The sequence below is a fragment of the Perognathus longimembris genome, chromosome 12 (genome assembly GCF_023159225.1).
Source record: "Perognathus longimembris pacificus isolate PPM17 chromosome 12, ASM2315922v1, whole genome shotgun sequence".
Lineage (NCBI taxonomy): Eukaryota > Metazoa > Chordata > Mammalia > Rodentia > Heteromyidae > Perognathus > Perognathus longimembris.
The window spans coordinates 27,832,395-27,850,100 of NC_063172.1; the positions used below are offsets into that span (position 1 = coordinate 27,832,395).

General features: G+C 41.8%; 1 protein-coding gene across 2 annotated transcripts in view; it reads right to left on the reverse strand.

Annotated features, from left to right (window-relative positions):
- The window catches only part of Grhl2 (grainyhead like transcription factor 2), a 128,528-nt gene that overhangs the window by 43,430 nt on the left and 67,392 nt on the right, over window positions 1–17,706 (reverse strand). For both annotated transcript variants that reach the window (XM_048359033.1, XM_048359034.1), the window contains exon 8: window positions 7,338–7,432. In XM_048359033.1, the coding sequence (XP_048214990.1) occupies window positions 7,338–7,432 (95 nt within the window). The remainder of the gene's footprint in view (window positions 1–7,337; window positions 7,433–17,706) is intronic.

The following is a 17,706-nucleotide window of genomic DNA, read 5'->3' on the forward strand; positions in this document are numbered from 1 at the left end:
CATAGGTAAGATATTTTTTTAAAAGAGTCCCAGGAGCACAGTAAAACAGGAGAGACTTAACACATAGGATTATATCAAAATAAAAAGTGTCTGCAGGGTTGGGAATGTGGCTTAGCGGTAGAGTGCTTATCTAGCATGCATAAAGCCCTGGGTTTGATTCCTTGTATCACATAAACAGAAAAAGTTGGAAGTAGCCACGGTAGCTCAAGAGATAGAGTGCTAGCCTTGAGTAAAAAGAAGCCAGGGACAGTGCTCAGGACCTGAGTTCAAGCCCCAGAACTGGCATCCAAAATAAAAAAGTAAAAATGAATGAATGAACAAATAAATAAATAAATAAAAGTTTCTGCACAGCAAAGGACATAGATACTAAAAAGATAGCCAACACAGTGGGAAAAATCGTCACCAGCAATACATCTAACAAATGCCTAATATCCAAAATACGCAAGGAGCTCAAAAAACTGACACCCTGAAAACTGCATAATAAATGAGCAAAGAGGGGCTGGGAATATGGCCTAGTGGTAAAGTGCTCGCCTTGTATACATGAAGCCCTGGGTTCGATTCCACAGCACCACATATATAGAAAAAAAAATGGAAGTGGCGCTGTGGCTCAAGTGGTAGAGTGCTAGCCTTGAGCAAAAAGAAGCCAGGGACAGTGCTCAGGCCCTGAGTCCACGCCCCAGGACTGGCAACAAAAACAAAAACAATAAAAGCAAATAAATGAGCAAAGAAGCTTAAGAGAGGCTTCCCTGAAGAAGTAAGAACAGCAAACAGACACAAATAAGGAAATGCTCAACATCCCTGGCCACAAAGGAAATGCAAATCAAAACAACTCTGAGATTCCATCTCACCCCAGTTAGATTGGCCACCATGAAGAACTTGAACAACAACAAATGCTGGCAAGGAGGTGAGGAAAAAGGAATCATATTGCATTGTTGATAGGAATATAAACTAGTATAACCACTCTGGAAGGGGGTTCAGAGGTTCCTCAAAAATTGAAGCATAGAACTTCCCTGTGATCTAGCCATACCACTATGGGGCATTTACCCAGATCATTACAAGTCAAGGCACAGTAGACACTTGTGCATCTATCTATGTTCATTGCTGCACTACACACAATAGCCAAGTTACAGAAACAGCCCAGATGCCCTACAATAGATGAGTGGATCAATAAACTGTAGTACATATACACAATAGAATTTTACTCACCCATTAGAAAGAACACTATGTCATTGGCAGGAAGATGGATAGACCTAAAACAAATCATGCTAAGTGAGGTAAGCCAAGCTCAGAGAGACTAACAGTGTATGTTTTCTCTCATATGTAGAAGCTATATCTAACCAGATATATACAGGACTCTAGGCATTGACATACAAACAGACTAAAGGAGGATACCCTTAGGGGAGGAAGACAAAGATGTTAATTCTCTGAACATTTAAAATACTATTTATTGAAACAAACTCCAGGAGATGGAAACCTGTTTGTTTTGGTGGTGGTGGTCATGTGTTTGGTTTTGCTTTATTTTTTTATTCTTGGTGGGGGGGGGGGGCAAAGAGGAGGTGCAGAAAGGGAGGGGAAGAAGGGTGAACAAATGCAATCATGTGGTTCAATATACACTATGGAAAATGATCTATGTAACTTGTGGGCAGGGATAGGAGGGGGGAATTAGGGGAAAGTAATGAAAGGGGAGACATAATCCAAAGAAAAGAAGGGGGGATGGAGGAAGGGAGGGAGGGAGGGAGGAAAAGACAGACAGACAGAAAGAAAGAAAGAAAGAAAGAAAGAAAGAAAGAAAGAAAGAAAGAAAGAAAGAAAGAAAGAAAGAAAGAAAGAAAGAAAGAGGGAGGGAGGGAGGGAGGGAGAGAGAGAGATGTTCCATATTGTCTTCTTGACAATGACAAAAATACCCTGGTGTAGGGATCTATCCTATCCTCAAAACACAGGAGGAATATTCACCAATGATCTAGCAAAGTGGAAGGCTGGACAAGCCAATCCCCCAAGTCCCCTCCAGTAGCTCCACAGGAAGATGGATCAGAGAGAGAAGAGTCAGACATCCTGACACAGGAAACATCCAGTCTACTGGGCTAGAAGTAGCAAAGAATGAATCATCAGGAAGGTTTCATATTATTAACTATGATGGGTTTTTCTAAAAGGCAGAAACGGGGACAGGCTAGAAGTGGACTTATTTGTGATGACTTAATGATGATGGTTTTAAGGAGGCGAAATACTTTCAGAGAAGTCAAGATGCTTCCAAAGTGCTTCGACTCAGAGAGATTTTTTTTTTAAGACTCATGGGAAAAAAAAAAAAGCCTCCTTTATCCTCAAAGTTTATAAGCCATGGGAAAGGTGAATCACTGAAATGGGGGAAGGAGCAAAAGATTCAAATAAGCAAGTTATTCTCTACCACTGGCACAAAGCACCTGCCATCCTCCTGTGGTCACTTGAAAAGGATTACTGAGCTTGGATTAATTTTAAAATCATGAACAGAAACCCGGCACTGTTGGAGTGTGGTGCACTCCTGCTCAGGGGTGATGTCATCGCTGGATAAAGGCTGGACGCTCAGCACTGGGAGCGCACCGCTCTTCCATAATTCATTAGGGTGTTGCATGGGAATTCCTCGTCTTGGGGATTAGTAGCCAACAAATCTACTGTTTGGGGGTGTTTTTTTTTTTTTATCAACATTAGGCTGATAGCTTGAAAAGAGAAAAAAGTCGAATTAAAAGGTTTTTGTAAATGAAAGTCATGTAAGAGAATGTGGCATATTTGTCCTCCTCCTATTAGGATCACATGGATGGGGTCTTGGTCATCTCTTGAGCCCTGCTCTGCCCTTGCCATCATTTTACAGCTGAGTAAACTAAAGGTTAGAGAGGGAGGTCAAAGGCTGGCTATGTGCAGGCCAAGACGACCATGGGTACCTGATACCCATTCCAGAGTCTTGAGGTATTGGCGTAGACCCATCCTCCACCAGTTTCTATGTTGCGACAGGGTGGGTGACAGAGCTTTATCACCTAGATACCAGAAAGGTTGCACCGGCCTCCGACTGCACAGACCCCTGGGGAAAGCTGGGCCTGTCAGAAACCGTTTGTCCATCTGTGGACCAAGAGGCTGTACCGTGGTCCGCAAAATTGGTTCCCACAACAACTCTGCCTGAATCAGACCACAACCCACACCCTGGAAGTCTGGAAATCATTCCCTAAGCTCACCAAAACGTCCAGTTTTAACATTTTTCCTGGCCAAATGTTGGTCCAATCATTACATTAAGTGAAATGATTCGTTTCATGTCCTCTCTTCTGTTTGTGCTTAGAGGAGACACAGACATGTGAGTCAGCCACAAAGGGAAGAAATCATATGCTCAGGAAAAACGGATAATCTTCTCACCAAGTCTTGAGTATACATATGCATCAAACCTAGCAAACACTTGACTTTTATCTCGCTTTAAACATAGGCACCAAAACTTAAATATCCAAATAAAATTCTGCATTAACAGAGTGAAGTTGAAGGAAATCCATGGTTCAAAACATACTAATAGTGTGTCTTCTCACACTGTCTGCTTCAAAGATGGCTTACAAATTCAGAGAGAGAGAGAGAGAGAGACAGACAGACAGACAGACAGAGAACCTCATTTTTTTACCCTCAAATGCTATTATTCAAGCTGTTGGTATATATTCACATTTTTTATTCCAGTGACATTGGGTGTTTTTTCTAAATATCTTTGAAGATCAAGATGTATCACATTTGTGGACATTCAAACAAAATGTTGCTGAGCCAAGCACCAGAAGCTCATGCCTATAATCCCCAATAAATCAGGAAGCTGAAATGTGTGGATGACAGTTCAAAGCCAGCCCAACAAAAAGTCCCAGAAGCACTATCTCCATTTAACCAGCATTAATGCCAAACAGGATGCATGGCTCAAAAGTCTAGCAAAAGTGCATGGTCCTGAGTTCAAGTCTGGTAGTGGCATCAAAACAAAAAACAAATCTCATTAAAATTAAAAATGTCAAACTTTGGAATATAAAATATGTATGCATAGTACACTACATATTTTTATATATTGTTCTGTGGACCACAAACAGGTTGAGGGTCACAAATTTGTGCCTTCTGGCTATATACACCAAAATTTCCTATGGCACGGAGAGGGGCCTCAGTCCTAAGCCTATCAACAATTTCAATAGATATTATCAACAAGAATTTGAAGCAAGAGCAAGTGCTTATAAAAAAGTCTACAATGTGAAAAACCACAAACAATTCTGCTGTGAGGGAGACACCCTTCACTTTGTTATTGTTGTTTGGTTGGTTGGTTGTAGGGCTTGAACTCTGGGCCTGGGCACTGTCCCTGAGCTCTTCAGCTCAAGGCTAGCACTTTATCACTTGAGCCACAGCAACACTTCCAGTTTTCTGGTGGTTAATTGGAGATAAGAGTCTCATGGATGTTCCTGGCCAGGCTGGCTTTGAACCTCCATCCTCAGATCTCAGCCCCCGTGAGTAGCTAGGATTACAGGCATAAGCCACCAGCGCCCGGCCACCCTTCACTTCTAACTTTGTTGAAAATCTTTTTCCAACTATCTGGTATATTGGATTTTTGTAATCTGCTGAATATAAGATCAATACTACTTTCAAAGAAAATGCCGTAGGGTCTGCAAATACTTTTTCTAAAAATCCCCTCAGCCTCCCTAATGAAGTGTATTTAACTACTGTGGCTTTCCTTTAAGTCTTTCAATAGCTTAGAGAAAACTATTGAAACTCATTTTATTACTTATTGATTAACCCAGACCTCATACACTGCAACCTTCAAGTAATAGTCACTAAAAATAGACATTAAAGAAATAAAACACCTGCAATACTAACTACTCTGGAGGCTAAGATCTGAAGATCCTGGTTCAAAGTCAGCCTGGCCAAACAAATCTGAGAGACTTTCATCTTCAATTAACCAACCAAAAGCCAGAGGGGGAAATATGACTCAAGTGGTAGAATACCATCCTTGATCATAAAAGCCAAAGAAGAAAGCAAAGCCCTGGGTTCAAGCCCAAATACTTGCACAGAAAAGGGGGAGGGCAGGGGAGGGAGAAGGGGGAGGGAGAAGTGGGAGGGAGGGAAGGAAGGAAGGAGGGAAGAAGGAAGGTAGGGAGATAGAAAAGGAAAGAGTGAAAGAAAAATCTGTTACAAGAAATATTATAAAATATCCTCTAAGGCCACTTGTCAAGAGTATGTATGAGCCTAAGTGTGTCAGTATGAAACAATACATGTGCACACAGCACACATATGGAAATGCACACATGTGCACACACATGCTCCCACACTTAGACAAGAGAAGCAAACGTCTGCATAGGGCAAGTGAGTGGTATGGAATGAAGTGAGGGAGTTCAGCTCAACCACAAATCTAACAACTGCCTAACCTTGGAGCCTTAAGCTTCCATCATTAAACTGTCCCTTCTGATTTAGAAATTTGCTTTAAAAGGTCCCTACTGAAACATAACATTTAACACATTCGCCCAGTAACACTCATGAATCACAAATTGCATGATAATGAAAATGATGGAAATGATCAAAGCTCTTATTTAGTTCTAGCACTCTTTACCACAGTCAAACCCTTCCAGCGATAGAACCTCATTTTCTCCTCATAATTCCAGTGTGCCCTAACTCACTCTAGTCCCACTGTGGTTAGGTGATGGGTTCCCTTGCCTCCCTCCCCAGACCAATGGCTCATCAAGTACCACACCCTCAGCATGGTTCAGAGCATTTGCAAGTGCTGGCCTATGTGTTGTGTCTTGAGTTAAGGAACAGAAGCCCAGAAGGGTGTGATGATATACTAGGGATTTCAGTCTGTCCCAGCCCTGTGCCACTGTACTACCCACCTCCAGTCATCCAGTTCCACAGTCTAGCCTCAAGTGAGCAGGCACAAAGAGAAAGGGCAAGCACAGGGCAGGATCCTGAAAGGGTACAGACAGGCCTGCACTAGGGGAGAGGTATTCTCGGGCCTGGAATGGATGAACAGAATCAGGCTTGGGTAAGCAAGGAGACTAATGCAATGCTAGGAGGCCTCCCAACCGAACTTTCTCTATGCTTCTGTGTGAGACGTGATCTTACACAGGCAAGGCCTGTTCCTTCCCTGGAAAGCTCCAGTTCCCTGAAACATTTTCCAGGCTAACTTGCCACTCTTGTCACTGGGTGCTCATTTGAGTCACCTTTCTTGGGCTTAAAGCCAACTTCATCTACATTGTCTTCTACAGGAGTGAAATGAGACACTGAGCCATTCATTCTTCTGGAAGGCAGGCCCGCACACTGGTAGCCAGTTTCCTCTCTCCCAGGGCCTTCCCCCCACGGGAGGACAATGAGGCATTGACAGGAGCTGTTTACATTGACCTTCTCTGGAGTTGGAAAACAAAGTCTCACCACTCACCCGGATGGTACATAACTGAAGCAGAAAACAAGCTTAGGTTTCATCTGGAACTTTCCCTGAAGTGTAAAATAAAGATGAAGGATCAGAAAGCAAGGAACCAGGAAAGAAGAAAGGGGAGACAAGAAAGATTTGGAGTTTTCATAAAATCCCAACCAGAGAGCAAATGTGGGGATGAGTGAGTCTGCTTTCTTGCCCAAACTCCTGACTGGAGGGATAGCTGTACTTGGCCCCCCACCCCTTCCTCCTGGAACTCTTACACTTAATTGTACTTAGATATGGAGGATTATTAAACGGTTAAGCAAACAGTGAAGTTCAGAGGGTTACAGTTCTGCTTCTTAACCCCTTCCTCACCAGCTCAAGAATAAAGTCATGGGGGCTCACCCACAAGAATGTGGGTTCTATGCTCTGCCTTGCCTCTGGAGGCCCCATGCAAATGGCCCAAGAGGAGTGTTTGGAAATTTCTACAGGGCAGGGAGAAAAGGTTTTCTAGACCATTCGCACCAATTCCAGGTTCTGAAACAGAGCATGTGGACTGGAGGACTGGCATGGGGGATGGGGGGTATAGGAGGGGGGCATTCTATCAGAGGCTACAGAGGAAAGCCAGATCCCTTTTCAACCTTATCCCCCCAAAAGGCAAATAAGCAGTACATAATTAAATGTGTGTGACTTCTAGAAAAAGAGAATAGGTTACTTTCTCTTCTTTCCTTCCTTTCCCTTCCTTCTTTCCTGCCTTCCATCCATCATTCCTTTCTTTGTTTCTTCCCTTCTTCCTCCCTCCCTCCCTCCCTCTCTCCCTCCCTGCCACCCTCCATTCCTGCCTCCCTTCCTTCCTTCTTTCTTTCAGCTCAAGTGACCAGAAAACTGTGCAAGATTATTTCTTTTGTACAGAGAATGGAAATGTTGCTTAGTGTGAACCATGGATCGCGATGCTGTTTGCACTCACCTTCGCCTCTTCGTTCACATCCCATGTGAAGGACACTGCATTATAGGCGATCTCTTCGATGTTTCCAATGGTGTTAAAGCTCTCCTTGTAATCAGCTATCACATTAAAAAGAGAGGAAAGAAAGCTTTAAAGAGGAAGGATGACCCAGTGACAGGAATTGATCAACGGCAAACTTAAAGTTGGTCTAGTTTTCTATATATTTCTATGTCGAATAAGGGGTCTGTCTGTGCGTATTACTATTCTTTGGTTAAGTTACCAACGTGTCAATATGATCCGTTATTAAAAGAATAAAGTGATCTTTATCTGATTAGCATCATTTTTTACAATTTTGACAAAGTTATAAAGTTTAATTCCACCTGAGTCCTTACTTACTTACACTTGCCTGCCATTTACCTTGGCTAAAAGTACCAGAGGTTTGTACATGTGTGTGCGCGCATGTGCACTGATCCTCAACTCAGGCCCGGTTGCCCCTAAGCTTTTGCACTCAAGGCTAGCACTCTTCCACTGGAGCCACAGCTCCACTTTCAGCTTTTTTAGTTTATTAGAGAAAAGAGACTCACAGACTTTCTTGTTTGGGTTGGCTTCAAACCATGATCCTCAGATCTCAGCCTCCTGAGTAGCTAGGATTATAGGAGTGAGCCACAAGTACCTAGTGGGATTCTTTGTTAATGGGTAAAACATCTGTTTATCAGCCAGGCAGTGTTACCAGGTAAAGAAGGTTCATGAAGAAATCCTTATGGGGAGCTGCAACATGGTGCTAGGGATCGAATCCACGGCCTCACACATGCTAGATATGTATTCTACCACTGAGCTATTAGAAGAAACATTTCCAAAACTTCTCTATAGACTTGGATATAGTGTTGAGTTATTCCTACTCACTTGTTACTCTCACCTATGTTATTAGCTTACCTGATTAAACTCATTTGAGTTAACTCTACTTCTATATGGAATATATATTCTTTTGCATTTCCATTATTCTTTTTTACTCCTATTCTTTTTTTTAACCCCATTAAACACCCCCACAAACACAACATCTACCAATGTGTTTGTTATGTATTCTTATGGAACATGGTAGATTGCTTTGTTTGTGTACACAGTTTAATTGCTCGTAAATTGTGTCGTGCTATGGCTAGGGGTTGCCAGATTTATCAAATATTTAGGATATACTTACCTTTAAAAAAAATACTAGCTGTTTACCAGAATTCAAGTTTAACTAGGCACCCTGTGTTTTATCTGGCAACCTTCATTATGGTTCTTTTTCAGAGCTAACCACATTACTCTTTCCACACCTACCTGTGGTTCCACCGAGAATTCCATGGTGACCATTAGCCACAATTTTCTTATTTCTTATTCTTGAAAGCTGAATTAAAGGTTGACTATAGAAATCCTACCAACTTTTCTCCCAACTGGCCCTCCAGATTCTCTAGAATGGGTTGGCTGGCTGGCCTTGCTTTATATTACATCACAATTTTATTCCCCTCTTCCTCATGGCCAGTGATATCCCTTGGACATTACAGTGGCATTTCTTCTGCCTCTGAACACCTCCTCACATGCAGGCCAGCCAGGCATGATCTTAGGTACATGGCTTATGTGGCTTCCTCATCTACTTTGTCCTGGTTGCTATGGTCTCCCGAGAGCAATTTCTACCTTCATGTTTTTGTTACTGGGTGTTTTGTTTGTTTGAGACTGGGTCTTGTATATATCCCAGGCTGGCCTAGAACTTGGAATCCCCCAGCCTCTGTCTCTCTACTACTAGGGTTACAGGTATGCCTCACTGTGCCTGGCCCAATATCTTTACATTTTAAATAAAGCATGCAAGCTTTAATTTAAAAGCATGTGTGTTCAACATAAGAAAGTCAGAGACCATGAATAAGAAAAGTAGTTTAAAACAACTACACTCCATAACCCATAACTAACTGCTTTTTAAATAAATCTATATAAGCTTTATCTTTCCTAGTTTTCTGTCTACCTTTCTTCAAAGCCTGTGGCTCACATCTGTCATCCTAGCTACTCAGGAGGCTGTTAGAGGATCAAGGTTCAAAGCCAGCCTGGGCAGGAAAGCCCATGAGATTCCTATCTCCAATTAACCACCTAGAAACTGGAAGTGGCACTGTGGCTCAAAGTAGTAGAGCACTAGCCTTGAGCAGAAGAGCTTAGGGACAGTGCTCAGGCCAGGAGTTCAAGCCCCATGGCAGACCAAAAAAAAAAAAAAAAAAAGAGTAATCCTAAAATACACACTCTACTGCAAGCATGAAGGAAGACACAATAGTATATGTAATGAAGGGAGAGGTTGATCTCATTGCTACTGTCATGCCACAAGAGTGCTGGCAAAGGCGGCATGTCCTTGACATGTCAGAGCAGGAATGTGGCTCTTGGTGACCACACACATTCTCTACAGCTTGTTAGGATGCCTTCCAAAGCACAGTGTTTCTAGATTCTTGTAGATTACCTGTTGCATAGAACAAGGACTCTGTGACAGGCTTCTCAAATCTTATGAATAGCAAAACCACCTGGAAGGCTCTAATATAATGTAGATGTCTGGGCCACAGTAGGTCTGGAATGTAGCTTAAAAACTGGTATTTGGGGCTGGGAATGTGGCTTAGTGGTACAGTGCTCGCCTAGCATGCATGAAGCCTTGGGTTCGATTCCTCAGTACCACATAAACAGAAAAAGCCAGAAGTGGCTCCATAGCTCAAGAGAGTACTAGCCTTGAGCAAAAACAGCTCAGGAACAGTGCCCAGGCCCTGAATTCAAGCCCCATGACTGGCAAAAACAAAAAACAAAACAAAACAAAACATGATATTTTGCCAGGTACCAGTGGTTCATGCATGTAATCCTAGCTACTCAAGAGGCTGAGATCTGAGGACAGCAGCTCAAAGCCAGCCAGGGCAGGAAAGGCCATGAGACTCTTATCTCCAATTAACGACCAGAAAACCACAAGTGGCTCTGCGGCTCAAGTAGTAGAGGGCTAGACTTGAGCTGAAGAACTCAGAGACAGCGTCCAGGCCCTGAGTTCAAGCCCCAAGACTTGGGGGCGGGGGGGACACAACTGTGCAGCTGATGTGGGTAGTCTTGAGTTCCACATCTTGGGAATGGTTTTACATTTGGATAATCTTGGTTCTAAGTCCTTTAAGTATATTTGATTATCTCTACATAGTCTTAGAAAGCACTGCATCTGTTAGAGATCACACCTCCATTATCAATGGAGTTCATGTGACAGATAGTCCTTCTTCCCAAAAGACCTTTTCCCTCTGGATGGACATAATACCACGTATAGGAGGACTAAGTTACCCACCAGAGAGACTCAGGCATCATCTACTCCAACATATCTGTTGCCTTCACGTCCTGAATCCCACCCAAAAATGCTCCCCGGGCTTCAAAATAAGGGCATTGTCATCTTATCACTAAAATGCAAATGCTCTTAGGATAATGAGAATAACAATAGTTAACAATAATAATGCCCCTATTGAGAACTGGTATGCTCAAGCCAAGCCTTCACCAAACTCTTAATCCTTATAACTTCTCCATGAGGTAGGGATCATTCAGATTTGTCAAAATACTTCATTCCTGAAGCTGGAGCATGTGGAGAAAGAAGTCAAACGTGAAACAAGGAACTAGGCCTGTGCCTTGGCTCTGCGATTTAGGCCATGTTCTTGGATGAGTTTCTCACTAAACCCCTTATTTCTACCTTAAAGAAGTCTTAAATGAAATAAAAGAATGTGAGAACATTTGATGAATCATTAAGTGCCATGTAATTGTTTTACTGGTTTTATTTTCTTGGAATCAAAGTCATCTTCAACTGAACTCTCATCTGTGTTTAATTGGCAAAGCATTGTATTGTAATAGAGTATTTTAAAGGAAGGAAAAAGGTCTAATCTTTAACTCAGGTTGCCTTTCTTTCTCTCTTTCTTTCCTCCCCCTCCTCCCCCTCCCCCTCATCCCCCTCCCCCTCCCCCTCCTCCTCCTCCTCCCCACCTCCAGCTCCCCCCAATAAGAAGTTAGGGACTTGTAGAAAATCACACAGCTACTAATAAACACACCTAGGATTTGGATCTGGTCCATTGGACGGCAAAAGCCCTATTTATAACCATTGCCTCTATGTGTCTTACAAATTAAGTGACAGTTCCCGGGCTGCGCAGCTGTGCTCAGGGATGGTGAGTTGAAGGGAAGGAGACTGAGTATTTGGGACCACTACAATTTCTCCACAAAGGGCAAGTTTGAGCTGCTTGTAGGGAGGAAGCAAGTAAGAAACCATCTCCATCTCCTTCCAGCACCACAAAAATTGAAAGAAAAGTTTGAAAGTTAGCCTTTCTAAGAAAAAAAGGGGTTTGGTGTCTGGGGAAAAGACGCCAAACTACAGTGTTTCATCAAAGGGCTGCCAAAAGGCCTAAATATGCAATAGCTTCCATTAGTGTTTCTGGCAAGTTTTATTCTGTACAGACGTGATGAGATTCAATCCCATTTTAATTGTTAAGGAAGGATCCTTCTGTTATCTTTTTTAATTTTTTTCATCTTTTGCATATAAACAGCGGTGTTTGAATAGGCATTAAAATTCTGACTTTTGAAGACTGTTTTCTTCAAACTGTGTGTGTGTGTGTGTGTGTGTGATATTGGAATCTAGTCAAAGGAAACACTAATTCCTTCACTTTAATTAAGCCCCATGTGCTTGGTAAATTATAACTACCCCTTTTAATTATTTTTGTGTATATTGTTGGAGATTAAAAGCAGTGGCATAATTAATATAAAAATTGCTTCTCTTGTGAAAGGTGCAGATTCTGTCTGGGCTAGTGAAGTAATGAAGTTGGAATGCTGGAAATGGCTCTGGGTGCCATTGCCAATTCAGTGGGCATGCATCTCAGACTAATAAGATGCTTTAAAAAAAAAAAAAGATAGGATAGGAACTTGGCATAGTTAATATATTTGGGGTAATTATTCTACAAGTCCATCTACAGGGTGGCAGCTGGGATACCAGAAGAAAGGACAAAAGTAATGGAACTATACAAACTTAATTTAATTTTCTGTTCTCATCTCTCCAAGCCATGGGGCCTTCAGTGAGTTCATTGGACCTCTCTATATTCATACTGCCTTATCTACACTACTGACACTATCTGAACAATGGGCAATTTTTTCCATAGCAGCTGATGGGACCAATTGTGGTACCCACTCGACCCTATCTCCCATGTCTTCAATCCTCAATCACTAACCTCCCTATCAGCAAGGCCAATCAGGATCAACTCAAAGATGGAGGAAAATGAGAGTCACCAAAGGAGACCTCACTCAGACTTAAAATAAAGGAAATAAATGAACTTTTATCTGATTTTCCCCCCTTTGATTCTACAGCAGCAGAAGCAGCATTTAAAAACCTGCATGACCTACAATAATCCACTAATAAGGTCATTTTTTTTTTTTTTTTACCAAGTCATACATAGGTAATCAGGATGTCCTGAAGTGCATGTCATTTGAGCTCATCTTGACAGGCATTCCCATTATGTATTCCTGGCCTATGAACAAAATAATAATGGCCACCATTTTTTGAGAGTTGCATGTGTTCTGGGCCCTGTGTTAAATATACACACATCATCAACACTACTGCAGACAATTCCTTCTTATATTGTCTCCACATCTGAGAATAAGAAACATTCGTGACAGTAAGGACCTCCTTTCTCCCCACAGTTCCTTAAAGTCTGTGAAGTCTGTTTATTATTTTGTTGATCATAGAGCTTGAACTCAGGGCCTGGGCTCTGTCCCTGAGCTTTTTTGCTCCAGGCTGGCACTCTACTGCTTTGAGCAGCAGTGCTACTTCCAGTTTTCTGGTGGTTAATTGGAGATAAGAGTCTCACAGACTTTCCTACTTGGGCTGGCTTTGAACCGAGATCCTCAGATCTCAGCCTCCTGAGTAGCTAGGATTACAGGCTCAATCCATCAGTGATTGGGTCATAGTTTGTGTTTTAATCTGGTTTCAGTGGCTAAAACTGAAATGGGCTGCCTAATTGAAAAATAAAGGATTCTTTGGCTTATGGCTCTGGAGGCCACGGGGTCCAAGAGAATAGTATTGACCTCTGGTGTGGCTTTTTTGCTCCATCAAAACCTGGCAGAAAGAGCAAGACACTAGAGGCGGCTCATGCTTGTAATCCTAGCTACTCAGGAGGCTGAGATCTGAGAATTGCAGTTCAAAGCCAGCCGGGCAGCCCCAAGAGACTCTTATCTCCAATTACCTACTGAAAACTGGAAGTGGAGTGTGGCTCAAAGTGGTAGAGTGTAGCCTTGAGCAAAAGAGCTCAAGGATAGCGGCTAGGCCCTGAGTTCAAGCTCCATGACCAACCAAAGCCAAAAACAAAAACATGGCAGAGGGACAGCTGGGTATATAAATGAATTTGGGCATTAAGTTCCCAACACATGAACTTTCAAGGGACACACTCAGACCACAGCAGTGTCTAAGTGGACAAGCTAGGATTGGAACCTGTGAAGTTCTCCCTACAAAGTCAAAATACCCTTTGATTTGTATAACATACATGTAATCTTGTTATATATAATCCAGACCTATACAACTGCAATTGTTACATGTTCATAATAACACAGACACAGAGTGATTGCTTGACTGTGCCCATTCTGGGGCTTGGTCTCCAGTGCAGTCCCTAAGGTTTTCCATTCAAAGTTAGTGTTTTACTACTTGAACCACAGCTCTACTTCCAGCTTTCTGGTGGTTAGAGATAACTGTCTTAGGGGCTGGGAATGTGGCTTAGTGGTAGAGTGGTAGAGTGGTAGAATGCATGAAGCACTGGGTTTGATTCCTCAGTACCACATAAACAGAAAAGGCCAGAAGTGGCTCTGTGGCTCAAGTGGTAGAGGGCTAGCAAAAGAAACTCAAGGACAGTGCCCAGGCCCTGAGTTTAAGCCCCAGGACTGGCCAAGAAAAAAAAGTCTTAGGAACTTTCCTGCCAGAACTGGCTTTGACCCTAAATCCTCAGATCTCATCCTCCTAAGTAGCTAAGTTTATAGGCATGAGCCACTAGCATCTGGCACAGAGTGACTCTGTAATGCTATTAAAGGTACAATGACCAATACTATTATTACTATTTAATCACCATGGTTTATTATAATACCCTCTCAGATACCATTTTAGAGACATTCTTCCTTTCTTTTCCCTTTGGACTTTACCTTATTTCTAGAGAATAAATCATGTGGGACAATGTCACAGAATTCAGACTGTGGTCTCTTTTTTTTTTGGCCAGTCCTCGGCCTTGGACTCAGGGCCTGAACACTGTCCCTGGCTTCCTTTTGCTCAAGGCTAGCACTCTGCCACTTGAGCCACAGCACTACTTCTGGCCGTTTTCTGTATATGTGGTGCTGGGGAATCGAACCCAGGGCCTCATGTATACGAGGCAAGCTCTCTTGCCACTAGGCCATATCCCCAGCCCACAGAATTCAGACTGTACTGACCAAGACTTTAGACTAAGAAAACTATTTTACACTATAATCCATTGCTATGTGCTATATGCAGTAGCGTTTTTATATTATTTTATTGCATCTTTTTAGAATGCTAGCCAGGCTGTGTAACAGTGGCTCCTACCTGTAATCCTAACTACTCAGGAGGCACAGATCTGAGGACTGTAGTTCAAAGACAGGAAAAGTCTATAAGAACCTGAAGACTTGATTTCAAACCAACAATAATGAGATTGTGTCAAAAGAAGGCCATATTCTGTATGTAAGCCTATAAATGTATAACATATATGACTATATCTAAACTATGGTTTAATCAGCTTGAACTGGACTTAAAATTAAACTCTCTCATGAGTCTTGAGGAAGTTAACTATTTTGCCTCTGGTCTATAACCAGAGAATCAGACAAAGTGCCTGGCATCTTTGGGGCCTTTTTGTCAGTGAATAAAAATGGGAGCCAGTGGCTCATGCCTATAAATCCTAGTTGCTCAGGAGGCTGAGATTTGAGGGTCAAGGTTCAAAGGTAGCCCAGGCAGGAAAGTCCATGAAACTCTTATTAACCAGCAAAAAGCTGGAAGTGACATTGTGTCTTAACTGGTATAGTTCTAGCCTTGAGGCTAATTTGGTTAAATTTGCTAATTTATAAATGATGACACTTTATATCATTAGTAAGGATCTCAAAAATTTGCAATTCCTTGAGACCTTCCTTAAGCTCTCTCAAAAACACATTCTAGTGGCAGCCCTTAGTGTCCCAAATGTCTTGCAAGCACATATAGTTCTTTCTTGGAATTGCAAACTGAACAGATTTAAACAACAGAAATAATGTTTGGGTCATTGCTGGTGCCATACCCAGATGGGTATGGCAATCTTCAGGTCAATCTTCAGTCAATCTTCATGTGGACTGCCTTCAAGCCCAATCCCATTAAGAACTCAGGATACACTAAAATTACCCTCTAATGTCTGCCTCCTCCATTGCCTCTGACTGTGCAATCCCATACACCAACCTACTCAGCAAACATGTAAAATAAATCTGTTCTGTGTCGTGGGGAGTGCCAAAATGACCATTCTAACAGATTGTCTGGGGAATTTTTGCACCAAATTCTGTTTAAATGATACATGCTGCTACTCCTGCTGACTTCCACATAGAGCTCTATCATTTCTAGAAGAGGCAAAATAGAAATTCTGTTCTCTTAAATACACTTTTTGGAGAAGATAGACTTGCCCTTCAAAGGAGGAAAGCTCCAGATGCTCCTGATGACTGACCTTTGTAGTGCTGACCACAGCAGCTGGGGACAGTAGGTAAGGAGGAGTCACCAGAATCAGTGCAAATATTGAAAGGCTCGAAGACTTCCCTAAGTTGGGTGACTCCCATCACAATACACTACTGAGATGTTTCACAATAATCACATTATTTCATATAATTAAGGTGTAAAAACAAAACAAAGGATAAATAAAAAGAAGAAACAGTTACAACATTACCACACAGGAGGCAGCTCACCACTGGAGGAGACTCGTTTCTTAAGCCCTCCTTTATTATAATATCCATCTTTTCAAAAGCAGAGCCCCCCCTCCCCCTTCTTGGACCAGGTTCAAAGAGTTTTCTTCAGACTCATTTCATGTTATTTTGGCTTCTATATCCTCAAAGGGCTTATTTTAATTTTAGAAAACTTTCTCTTTGTAAATTTTAGGCTCAGTAAACACATGAGAAAACTTTGTATTTCCTTAATTTTGCACTTGGGGGTATGATGAAGGTCTGTTGACAGATATAGGAACAGAAAAGCTTCTTGTAAATACTAGAAGGCAGCTAAGAAAACTACACTTCTGTTCAGAAACTTTTGAGTTTCATGTAATGATTGGGCTATATTTCCAGGTAATTTTGTCATTTTTAAGCTGTTGCAATTGTTTTAGAATTATGAGCCACTCTGGTTACCTGAGGTTTTACAAAAAGTAGCTCTGAAAAAAACTTTTTTAAGTCTGTCCCAAGGAGAAAAAGAAATGAAACAAAACAAACAACAATAAATTGGGAAGTCAGATAGAGATATAAATGATAGTGTCACAGCATGGATATAGAAAATTGGTTAGAAGGATAACTCAGGACCTAATAAATGGGAGGGAAGGAAGGAGGAGAGGAGGGAGGGAGAAAGGGAAGGAGTTAAGAAACAAAAAGAATATAGGAAATACAGTGTTTTATAGCACTAAGCATAATGTATGTATTAGGTGGTTTTAGGTATGTTCATTTTAGTTCTGAAATATCACCTAAACCAGCTTGGTGTTGGTGGTTCATGTCTGTAATCCCAGCTACTCAGGAGGCTGAGATATGATCATCACAGTTCAAAGCCAGCCAGAGCAGGAAAGTTAATGGGATTCTTTTCTCCAAAAAAGTACTCAGGGGAAAAAAGGAGCTTTGGAGCTGTGGCTCAAGTGGTAGAGTGCTAACCTAGAGCAAAAGAAGCTCAGAGACAGCACCCAATCTCTGAGTTAAAGCTCTAGGACAGACACAAAAGGGAAGAAAAAGAAAGAAATTTCACTGGAGAGATAGAAACAGGAGGATTTTATTGTTGACGTTATGTTTAATGCACTAGATTAATTTCCTTTGGTGTATCCCCTGTGGTCACTGTATATGATTTTGGTACACTGGATATTGTATATATGCTTATCTGAACTAGTGAAGGGAAAGAAAAATGAGGGAGGGTGTAACAAATATGACAAGAAATGTACTCACTACCTTATTTATGTAACTGTAAACCCTCTGTACATCATTTAATTAAAAAAAAAAAGAAATTTCACTGGACCCAGCATCTCTTCTTTAGGGGTCTTTAGTCCTCCCCTGGAACATTGTTCTGATCAATCACTCAGGACATTAATATTGTCAAGAGCAGAGAAGCCCTTTCCCAGAAAAGGCTTATTAAACAATAATGTCCTGAAAACAG